General features: G+C 42.1%; 1 protein-coding gene across 1 annotated transcript in view; it reads left to right on the top strand.

Moving 5' to 3' along the window:
- The window catches only part of LOC126203081 (anaphase-promoting complex subunit 7), a 173,078-nt gene that overhangs the window by 27,990 nt on the left and 132,480 nt on the right, over nt 1-12,608 (top strand). The window contains exon 3 of the mRNA XM_049937321.1: nt 1,898-2,079. Within this exon, the coding sequence (XP_049793278.1) occupies nt 1,898-2,079 (182 nt within the window). The remainder of the gene's footprint in view (nt 1-1,897; nt 2,080-12,608) is intronic.

Raw genomic sequence — 12,608 nt, 5'->3', positions numbered from 1 at the left:
TTGGGAGGACCAATGCCACTGGCATTGTGGTTCCTGTTTGGGAGAGGTCCATATTTTGGTAAACTGTCACAACTGAGCCACCCTGTGGCTATTCCTGGTGTTAGGAGACAGTGCCTCAGTGGCTGATATTGTTTTACATTTTATTTGTGGAAGGAGCTTTTATCACTGTCTTTAAGAGAAGGCCACTCAACCTTGTCAGCCCATTGAGGGGTTGGCAGAATACTCTGTTGTCTCCTCGGCCCAGACTGGGCTACAGCTGTCTGGCTCTCACCCTACCTGCTCTTTTTGCTCTTCATCCCCCTCTCGTGTGGTCTGTTCAACCTGTTCCTCTTTTGTCTGCCTGTGCTTCTGTTGCCCTTTCCATATCTCTTGTCTTTCCTAGGCAGTTTCTGAGTGGAGTACCTTTGATAAGTGGTGAGGTGGTTAGGAATGTGTGTCCCCTCATTGCACTCTGCGTTCAGGGGCTTATGACTGCTTCCTAGAGGGGCATCTCGCCTGCGTTTCTTCCTATGTCTCCTTTTCTTCTTTTTTTGTCCTTTATCTAGTCTTAGTTGAGTTGTGATAGACCTCGAGGTTTTCTTCCCTTGGGTTTTACGTAATAGGCTATCTCTGATCTACAATCACGTAGACCTATCTGTTCAAGGAAAAGGGTACTGAGGACCTAGTAGCTGGTCCTTTTAATCATCCAACTAACCAACCCTCTGTGTCCACCACTAGGCATGCTTTGGGAGGACTATTTGTGAAAAGTGACTCATTGTAAAAGGGCTGATATTAGTATTTTGAGTGTACAGAATAAATATATGCGGTTAATAACTATTTTCTTTTGCCCATTGAAGAAGCTAGTAGTTCAAGAAGTGACACTGAGAGAAAGTATTAAGAATTACTGTAGAGTTGTTATGCTACTAGAGTCTAATAACTGAGTGTGTAAAGTTCATATTGTGATGGGGTTTTTTGGTGCAAAATACCACAGTTAGTTTTGACAGCTGGCGATAAACTTTTTTTTTTAAAGAAAGTACTGGCTAGTAAATTTCGAGTAAGTGATTCAACAATGGTGTTCTGTCCAGTAGTCTCCCCAACAGTGTGCCATGTTACAAATATATTGAACGTTATCAAGGTTTTTATATATACACTCACTCACCAACCATTGGCAGGAGATCACACACATAACAGATGTTACAGTTTGCAAGCTTTCGAAGCCAGTGGTTGCTCCTTCTGACAGAAGGGTTGAAGGGAAAAATAGAGGGGTGATGAAAAAGAACTGATGAGATTTAGGAAAAGGGGTAGAGTTTGGAAAAGTCACCCCAAACTCTGTCAGGGTAGACTTACCCCTCTACATTTCTTTTCAAACCTTCATCCAGAAGGAGGAGCCACTAGGCTTTGGTAGCTTGCAAACTGTAATACCTTTTATATTTGTGTTCTTCTCTTCCTGCTTCATGAGTAGATTTTATATATATATATATATATATATATATATATATATATATATATATATATATATATATATATATATATATATATATATCTCTAAAAAGAAAGATGATGAGACTTACCAAACAAAAGCGCTGGCAGGTCGATAGACACACAAACAAACACAAATATACACACAAAATTCAAGCTTTCGCAACAAACTGTTGCCTCATCAGGAAAGAGGGAAGGAGAGGGAAAGACGAAAGGATGTGGGTTTTAAGGGAGAGGGTAAGGAGTCATTCCAATCCCGGGAGCGGAAAGACTTACCTTAGGGGGAAAAAAGGACAGGTATACACTCGCACACACACACATATCCATCCACACATACCACATATATATATGTATAAAACATATATATATACATACATATACATATATATATACATATATATATGTATAAAACTTTTAACTGCAGCTTTATTTCTTGCAGATATAAAGTACCAGATGCATCTTTGTCACGTTAATCTGAAACAAAATCACCAAGCAATAGGTGTTTTGCAGAGTATACCTGGTAAACAACGAAATGCAAAAATCAATATGGCTTTGGCGAAACTGTATCAGCAAGGAGGAATGGAGCGTTCTGCCATAACAGCTTACAAGGAAGTTCTTAGGGTAAGCGTGTTAGTAGTAAGGAAGTAAGTGTGAATGGGTCCTTCTGTCACAATTCCATATTTGATTTAGTGGTATGTTCAGCTCCCTCTGGCAATGCAAATATTACTTTAATATATCTGAATGATGTTTTTTTCCTTTGTTGTTGGATTTAAAAAAATCCACTAACAATCACTGTACCTTCCTGGATTTTTAAAAGCCATTTGACACTGTGTCACATTGTCAGCTTATTGAGACTCAGTTATAAGGAATATCTTTTCAAAAATAAGATTGACAGTGTAGGAAAAGACTGATTGTTACTTACTGTAAAAAAGGCACGTCAAATTGCAGACAGCACAGTTAAAAGACACTTAAATTAAGCTTCCGCCATGTGTGCGTGAGATGTGCTTGCTTGTATTTGTGAATGGTGTGTGTTTCTCTTTTACTGATGAAGGCTGTGGCCGAAAGCTTTATGTGCCTGCCTTTACAGTAAGTATCAATCTGTCTTTTCTTACCTTGTTGATATTCCTACCTGGAGTTTCCATTATTCAATTCAAAAATAAGTGGCTGCACGATTCTGGTAGAACACAGTATGTTACTTCAAGTGGCAAATGTTTGAAAGTAATTGTTGTGGGTGAACTTAGGATATAATTTTATAGCAAGGACACAGCACTTTTAGGAATAGTGATCTTCTTCCTTTAATATCTGAAAGATGACTCACAGCAACAACAGAAACTTCAAAGAGTAACAACATGGAAAACAAAAGAAACTCACAAGAGCAAAGAAATTCACAACACAGAGCCAAGCACCACCATAGGAGAGGAGAGGAAACACAATTCTGATTTATTTACTTTAACACTTCCCCTCAAATCAGACTGTGGTCCACTGAAGAACTTTTAAATAAAAAATAAGAGGTCAAAACACATTAGTTATGAAGTCCTATCTTGGTACACCTTGCTTTAAATTTGTTTGATTTTAAAGGCTTTGTAAACATGTCACCAAGTTGATTTTCAGAACACACACATTCTACATTGATATCCCCATTTTGATAGAGTTCACGCACAAAATAATACCGTATTTCAATGTGCTTAGAACGTTTGTGGAACTCTGCGTGTTTCACAAATTTAATGGCACTTGCATTGTCAATGAACAATACGGGCGTGTTACTTTTTCCACTGAGCTCCAAAAGCAGTCTGTTGAGCCATGCTAACTCCTTGGCTTCTTCACTTGCAGCAATGAACTCCGCTTCAGTGGTGGATAGTGCAACTGATTTCTGCAGTTGAAATGTCCACAATAGAGCCATATCACCAATCATCAAAACAAAACCATTTGTTGATCGTCTTGTTTTAGTGTTGCAAGCAAAGTCAGCATCAGCATAGGCAGAAAGTTTACCGCCAGATGAAGTATAGAAGAGACCTAAGTCTGAAGTGCCACAAAGATATTTGAAAATATGTTTTACAGCATTCCAATCAGAAGAAGTGGGTTTAGCCATAGATCGAGCAACTTTTGAGCCAGCATCAGCAAGATCTGGATGGGCAGAGCATGCCAGGTACATTAATGATTCCACAGCTGAACAATAAGGAATGTTGTTGTCAAGATTATTGCTATATTCACTATCTAATTGTTCATTATCACATGGAGTTTTAATGGTTTTGAGTCAGCCATGTTAAAACAATGTAGAATCTTCTCTGTGTATGCTCGCTGTGAAATAAACAAGTCAGACTCTCATTGCTCTATTTGCGTACCTAAAAATGAGTCTAAGGATCCCACTGTTTTTGAATTCAGACCTTAACCTATCTAAAAATGAATTCACCGCACTTTCAGTTGCTCCTGCTGTAAGTCCCTCATCGACATAAATAACAATCAGCAATTTTTCTGTTTTGATTTGTCGAATTAAATTGCAAGAACCTGCTGTTGAACTAATAAAGCCATTTTTTTCATGAATGAATGAAACTTATTAGTCCAGCAACGGGTGATTGCTTAAGTCCATACAATGATTTCAAGTCGACAAACACAACCTGACCCATCATCGAAACCTTCTGGTTGAACCATGTATATTTCTGTATCCAAGTCACCATATAAAAATGCAGTTCTTATGTCAAACTGAGCACGTTTCAAATTTTCTTAAGCTGCAATCACAATTATAGCATGAATAGCATCATAACGAGCAACTGGACTAAATGTTTCATCATAATCAAGTCTGGCACGTCGAAACATATTGTGCACAACCAAGCGAGCATGGCATCAATCAGCCAGTCAATCAGGCTTATATTTAATATGAATTACCCATTTATTATTGATAACATGTTTTCCTTTAGGTGGTTCTACCAAGTCCATAAACCATTCATTGGAATTACCACTTTCCATAGCTTCGTTGAAGTTTGTTGATGCAAGCTCTTCATGGATTGTTTTTGTCAGGTAAAATAATGCATTTGCTTCTTGAGAGTGGTGAGGCTGGTATCCTAATTCGTAGTCACTAAATTTTACTGGGGGACATATTTCACGAACTCGTGGATTTGGTAACTCATTCAAACATTCTTGGTCACTAGTTTCAATCTGATCAACAGTAGATTCACTTTTCTCTCCTGTTTCTTCAGGTACGGAATTAAATTCCAATTCAATCGAATTTCCAGTTGTACATAGCTTTTCTGGTTGAAAATCAACATTGCGTGATTTCATCACACGATGTTTTGATGGAATCCACACTCTGGAACCATCTTTGCCATTCACATAGCCAATGAAATGACCAGGTATAGCCTTTTCATTGAGCTTAAAATGAAATTTCTTTGGCAATTAAAGATAGCATTTTGATCCAAAAATTCGTAGGTAGTAAAACTGTTAAACACTTTGCCAGTCCACAGTTCGAAACGTGTTTTACCTTCAGCAATTGGCTTCCCACTACATTTGAGTAGAAAAATGCCTGTGTCACATGCATGAGACCAAAACGAGTTAGGTGACTTGCTAGACATTAACATTGAGCTAGCTAATTCAACTATATGTCGATTTGCTTGTTCGGCAACATCATTTTGCTCAGGAGTGTCTGGACATATGAGACGAAACTCAATATCACAGTCTCGTAGAACAGCAGCTGCCATGTTGCAATTAAACTCTCCTCCACCACCAAACTGAAATACTTTTACCTTATGACCAGTAGCATCAGACTCAATCACATAGTAATGAGAACCATTTATTGAGTCAATAGACATGGCTCCATTAATGTCTGCATTGACAACTCACTGATAGTTTGTGAACGATCTCTGTGATGGCTAAATGGTTTACAGTGGGATTTGCCAAGAACACATCCATCACAAGATGATGTGGTATCAGGGCACTTAACTGATGTACGAAAACAAGAGAGCACATCTCGTACGTGATGTTTATCTTGATGACCAAGTCTCTCATGCCAACATTTTAGTTGTTCTTTTGAAGTTGCTAAGTTAATCATTACTTGTAAATCTGGAGGACAAACTCGCATGTTCATAATGTAAACTGAATCAACTAGTCTTCCTGTTGCGACTATTTCACTACATCGCAGAATAACACCTTTGTTATCATAAGTCATATTATATCCACATGTGTAGCTTGATGCACAGAGAAAGGTTGATATCTGAAATCGGGGACATACCAGACATTTTCAAGGAAAGCAGGTGACCACCTTTTGTTTATGAATATTTCAATATGAATACTGCCAGTCTTATGTGCAAAAATAACTTCTTTGCCAACTGTCAGCACACATTGTGGAATCTGAAACTTTTCGAATGTAGCGAAATGCCATTTATTTGGTGAAATATGATGTGTTGTGCCAGAGGCCAAAATCCTAGAATCTGCATTATTAAAACTAACATGAGACAATAAGCTAGTGGCTAGAAACGTATTTGGTTTGTTGCTCACTTTTAAACTGGAATTCGAATTATTATTGTTGTTAGCTGTCACTCTTACTTCTTCTGCAGACATGCGCTTTTGGCATTTTGTGATAATATGTCCAGCATTCTTGCAATACAGATGCATACAACTTTATTTCTTCTTTGACTTACTCCCCTCTGTTGCAAATTGCTTCCGTTTTTGATGTTGCTTATTTGATTTTGATTTTGCGTAGTAAGCACCAGCAGCCTGTGTAGCTAGTGAATTGTAATCGAACGCAAATTCTCAATTAGAAACTGTCGTCTGGTTCAGGTTCAAGAACACAATCCCAGGTCAACCTGTAAAAGTGATATTCAGATCCTAATGTTTTGAAAATACGATGGTGGAGCAGCGAAAGGGGCAAAGTTGCATTTGGATTAATTTTGTTCAGTTCACTGCACAAGTCCTGGAAAATGTTCACAAGTAGCAATGTATGTTCTGTTACAGACGTGATGTCATCTTTTGATGTTTCAAAGAAACAATCGAACAACACATATAGTTGCTGCAATGAAGATTGTTCATATACTGACATAAGGGTATCCCAGATTTCTTTTGCGTCAGTCTTCTTTCGTACATGAATAGCAAGTTCCTAATCAAGCGCCCTTCCAATGATACGAGCTGCCTGAGCATTGTCCCATTGTCAGTGGTGATAGGCGCCGGATGGTTCTTCTCCTTCTGCTAATGACGGACACTGACTTGTACCATCTATAATTGAATAAAGAGAATGTTCCATTAAACAAAGTTGAATCTGCCATTTCCATGTTTCCCACTGATCTTTACTTGACAGTTTGCGAATATTTGTATGACTAATGTCATCACTCAACTGAAGCACTGTGTCTGCCACTCTAAAAATTTTGGAGTCTCATGAATATCCTAGTAAATGGAAAAATAGTCTCACGAACAAATACTGTAATTCTCAGAGCCTGAAGCGTTCAAACCTGGGCCCATAACCTGTTGTGGATGGACTTAGGGTATAATTTTATAGCAAGAACACAACACTTTAAGGAATAGTGATCTTCTTCCTTTAATATCTAAAAGATGGCTCACAGCAACAACAGAAACTTCAAAGAGTAAAAACATGAAAAACAAAAGAAACTCTTAGGAGTAAAGAAATTCACAACACAGAACCAAGCACCGTAGGAGAGGAGAGGAAAACATTTCTGATTTATTTATTTTGACAGTAATGACAGGTAAGCCCCCAGTAAAACATAGTACGACCACAAATCTTCTCAGTGTATGTGAATGATTTAACCAGAGCAAACTTAAATAGAGAAAACTAATAAATTATGAGACGTATTTGCTGTCCAGTGTTTGCCTTCAGCTGGGAAAATATGTAATGTTGTCAATGGTCACACATAAAAGTGATACACTTCCTAGCTTCCAGGAATAATAGATCCCTCCTTGGGGAGGGGAGAGGAATAGGTTGGGGAGAAGCTGGTCACCTGGACTCCTCCGCATTACAGATGGGTCCCTCTCATTCTGGACTCAGAATGGCCAGCCCTTTCTTTCACCTTCCTCAACCTATTCATCTTTCCTCTCCCTGAGGAAGGAGCTATTATTTCTGAAAGCTATGAAGTTTATCCCTGTTGTATGTGTGGCTGTTAGCAGTACTATGCATTTTGCCTCCCTAAGGTAAGTGCTGTCATTCTGTTCTGTCTCATAATACAAGGATTGTCAGATAGGATCAGTAGTACTCAGTTTGTTCACACATAATGCTGTTACCCCCAGGGGGCTCGCCACTCTTTGGTGAGTTCGTGCTTAGCTACCATGGGACCCAGCTTTTTCAGCGTTTTTTTCCCTTCTGTGCTGCATGTCTCTTGCTGTAATTTTTCCCCTCCCTTGAGGAACATGTCTGGGGCATTATTGGGAATGTTCTGCATCCTGTCGCTGATGTAAGAACAGTCTCACCTTTGTTTTTCGCTCTCTTTTCCTTTCCTTGTTTCCCTTTTTCTCTCGTTCCTCTGCTTCGGCGTTTGAGGTTCCTCTTTTTCTTGGCTCTGAGCACTATGGGACTCAACTGCTGAGGTCATAAGTCTCCTCTTTTTCTTTTTCCTCCTTGTGCGCTCCTGAAGGCTGGCTCACGCATCTGAAACGTAACAGGTGATTGGGTAGTGCATAATTCCCAGCCCCGGGTCAACAGGTAGGGTTCGCACGTTTCCCCTGGTACAGGCCAGGCCCAGGGAGGGGTGATTGCCTGAGCTGCAGCCTTCCCAAATGCCGATTGGTCCACCTATCTGATGTTCGGGAGGTGTTACCTGAAGTGTGAACAATCACCTAAGGCGGGTGCGCCCCCTTGTCAAGGGAGCTTCCAGTTGGAAGGAGCGCGCCATCAGAGACACTGGCAATCTTGGGGTATTTACTCGCAATGAGTCCATCATCTTCCCAATCGATGTCTACAAAACATAAATGTAATGAGGCTAATGATTTGAAGACCCTTCTCGCTGTGCCATGGTTCCTCATGGTCTCACATACTGAAGACAGTCAGTCCTTCGCCACAGTAAATCCATTTATTATTCAGAAAGGTGTTGATACAATTGCTGGCCCTGTGAAATCCTCCTGTCACTTACGGAATGGAACTTTGCTTTTGGAAACTGCTTTTGATTCTCAAGCACGACAACTGCTTGCTGCCTCACATCTCCATGGCTACCCTGTTCGTGTCAAAGTCCATAGAACTTTGAATTCTCCCAGTGGTATAATTTACACCAGGCTGCTCGACGGTCTCAATGAAGCTGAAATCCAATCTTAACTCTCTGATCAGGGTGTCATTGCCGTCCATCGTGTAATAAAAAATGTAGATTCCTCCTTAGTGCCCATCCACACTCTTTTCCTCACCTTTGGTAGGGTGGTGCTGCCATCAAAGGCCAAAGCAGGCTACAAAATCATCACAGTATGGCCTTACATTCCAAGCCTGATGCGCTGTTACCAGTGTCATCGTTTCAATCACACTAGAATGTCTTATCAACACCCAGCTAAATGTGTAACCTGTGACGGGGATGCACACGAGGGTGACTGCCCACTGCACATGAGCTGAATTTGATGTCGCAAGTATGCGTGGTGATTGTTTTTCAGCATTGGACTCCACAGACAGACCGCACAAGCAAGCGAATGCTTCTGTCGACCCCGTGGAGCAGGATCCTCTTGCCTCTGTGCCCTGTAGTAACAACTGTACATCGGCTGTCACTCGGCGGCCACTGAGTTGACACCCCTACATCTGTTCCTCCTCGTAACTGTCCTCCAATGGAACATTCACGGGCTAAAGTCCCACGAAGAGCATTTACGGCTGCTTTTAGCATAGCAGCATCCCCTTGTACTCTGCCTTCAGGAAACAAAATTGCACCCTCACGAGCGCTTTGAGTTTTCACATTACTTACCGATTCGCTTTGACCTTCCCCCTGCGGTTGTCATTCCATCTCGTGGGGGCGTCATGCTCCTCATATGGGATGACCTACATAGTCAACCCATCTCCCTGACTACCTGTCTTCAAGCTGTTGCAGTTCGCCCTTTCCTTCCCTGCCTGACTTTTTCCCTCTGTACCAGTTATGTACCTCCGTCATTCGATGTCACCAGAGCAGACTTCCTTCTGCTTATTGGCAGCTACCTCCCCTTTTATTGCTACTCGGTGACTTTAATGCGCATCATCAGCTTTGGGGTTCTTCAGGACCTGTCAGAGAGGAGCCCTCTTGGCTCACCTTCTTAACTAACTTAACCTCTTCTTCCTTAACATTAGTGCACCCACTTTCCTTTCCAACTCCTCACACACCTATTCCCATTTGGACCTATCCTTTTGCACTGCTCAGCCTGTCCACCCTCTTGAGTGGTCAGATCTTTCTGACGCCTACTTGCGTGACCATTTCCCGTGTGCTCTCCATCTGCTGACTCCTATCCCATCAGCATGCACTCCGAAATGGCGGCTTACTAAGGCTTATTGCAGCTTTACTCCTTCCTGGTGACCTTCAAAGAACAAGATTTCCCCAGTTGTGATGACCAGGTGGACTATCTCACCAGCATTATCCTTACTGCTGCAGAACGTTCTGTTCCTTGCATTTCCTCTTTACCACGTCATGTTCTAGTCCCTTGGTGGACTGAGGCGTGCCGCGATGCAATTCGTGGGTGGAGACATGCTCCCTGCATTTTTAACCGCCACCCTATGCTGGAAAACTGCATTCATTATAAACAGATGCATGCAAAGTGTCATCTAGTTCTTCTGGATAGCAAAAGAGCTAGCTGGGTATCATTCACTTGTTCTTTTAACAGTTCCACACCTTCCTCTGTCATGTGGACCAAGATCCGTTCCCCAATTTCCGGCCTGACAGTACCTGACGATGTCATCGTCGACCCTATTGCTGTCTCCAACACCGTGGGCCGCCATTTTGCGGAAGTTTCGAGCTCTTCCCACTATCACCCTGCCTTCATCCATCAGAAGCAAGTGGAGGCGGATTGGGTGTACCCTTCTCTTCTCCGAATCATGAGTACTACAATGCTGCCTTTACTATGAGGGAGCTAGATCATGCTCTCAGCTCATCCCGATCCTCTTCCCCAGGGCCAGACACCATCCACATTCAGATGTTGCAGCACATTTTTCTTGTGGGGAAGCACTTTCTGCCTCTGGGCTGAGGACACATTTCCTGGACACTGGTGTGAAGCCACCGACATGCCCATATCTAAGCCCAGTAAGGACAAAAACCTTCCTTCTAGCTACCGCCCCATCTCTCTTACCAGCCATGTTTGCAAGGTGATGGATTGTATGATTCATGCCCACCTGATATGGTGATTAGAGTCGCCCCATTTACTGACGAATGCACAGTGTGGATTTCGAGTGCGGTGTTCTACAGTTGACCATCTCGTTACTTTGTCCACCCTTGTCATGAATGGTTTTCTGCAGAAATCCCAGACTGTGGCCATGTTTTTCAATTTGGAGAAGGCCTACATCACCTGCTGGAGAACTGGTATTGTCCATACTCTTTATATGTGGGGCTTCCATGTGCGCCTGCCCTGTTTTCTTCAGGCAGTTTTACGAGACCGAGGTTTCAAGGTGCGTGTGGGTTCTGCCTTGTCATACACCTTTATCCAGGAAAATGGTGTGCCTCAGGGTTCCATACTGAGCATCATCCTATTTGCTATCACCATTAACCCAATAATAGGCTGTCTCCACCGGGAATCTCCGGCTCCCTTTTTGTTGACGATTTTTCCATCTATTGCAGTTCTCCACAGACTTGTCTCGTTGAGCAGCGTCTTCAGCACTGTCTTGATCTTCTCTATTCCTGGAACATGGACAATGGCTTTCGCTTTTCCACTGACAAAACTGTCTGTATGAATTTCTGGCGGCGTAAATGGTTTCTCCCACCATCTCTTCATTTTGGGCCTGTTGCCCTTCCATTCATTGACACTACAAAATTCCTGGGACTCATGCTCGATAGGAAATACTCTTGGTTCTCCCATGTATCTTACCTGGCAGCCCGCTGTACACGGTCCCTCAATGTCCTACATGTCCTCAATGGTACTTCCTGGGGTGCCAATCGAACCACTCTACTCTGTTTGTACCAGTCCCTTGTCCGTTCAAAACTGGACTGTGGGTACTTTGTTTATGCATTTACACACACATCCGTCTTATGCCATCTCAACACTATCCGCCATCATGGCATCTGTTTGGCCACGTACGCCTTTTACACCAGCCTGGGTGAGTGTCTGTATGCTGAAACTGCTGAACTACCACTGTCCTACCGCCGTGACTTTTCTCCTTAGCAGGTATGCACGCTGTTGGTCTGCCATGCGTGGCCACCCTCCCTATGCCTCCTCCTTTGATGATTTCTTTGATCGTCAGTATGGGGCTCGTGCCTCTTGTCTGTTACATCCTGGAGTCCGCTTTCAGCACTTGCTACGGTGGCTTAATGTCATGCTACCTACAACTTTCCCAGTGGGTGTGAACCCTTCACCACCTTGGTTTTGTGAATTGGCCCATGTTAACCTTGGCCTTCATTCAATTCCTAAGGACACTACTCCAGCATCGGTCTATCACCTTCAGTTTCACAACCTTCGCATGGAACTTCGCGATAGTACCTTTGTGTACACTAATTTTTTTAGTTAATTAACCACCATTTAGAGAATACACTTTGTCCTCATCTCCTGTTTTCATTTACTGTCATCGTAGGCCCGGTAATGTGTTCAATCTGTGTGTTTGTCAGAGTAATTATTAAACATTCTCTGAATAGTGATCAAATATTAAAGTAAATTTACAGAAGTTTTTGAAACAGTTTTACACACTGTCTGTCTTGTTTGTGTGCTCTGAGTGCTCAGTGCCTGTACTACTACCTGAGTTGTTACATTTACTATGTAAATTCTTCACGTTCCACCAGGACTTTTATGACAGAGTTTCTGTGTCTAGGCAAAAGAGACGATTAAAGCTTTTAGATGGTGCTGGGCGATAGAGGTAGCTCTTCTATTGCACAGTTTCAAAATGAAGGTTTTGACAGGTACATTCTCGGATGTGCTGTAAAGGTCAGAAACAGAGTGAGTGAGGCCACCGCAGAGTCTAAATTGCGTCCCTGGTGACATAGGACAATAAACAGACAGTGCCGATAATTCTCCAAGTCTGTCTGCACGATGTGGCAACATTGCAGGCTGTGGAAGTTCCTGGAGGAAGTCTTGCACTGCGC

Source organism: Schistocerca nitens, chromosome 9 (assembly GCF_023898315.1).
Source record: "Schistocerca nitens isolate TAMUIC-IGC-003100 chromosome 9, iqSchNite1.1, whole genome shotgun sequence".
In the NCBI taxonomy this organism is placed as follows: domain Eukaryota; kingdom Metazoa; phylum Arthropoda; class Insecta; order Orthoptera; family Acrididae; genus Schistocerca; species Schistocerca nitens.
Note: the sequence above shows the minus strand (reverse complement) of the source record. Positions and strands in the feature narration are given on the sequence as shown.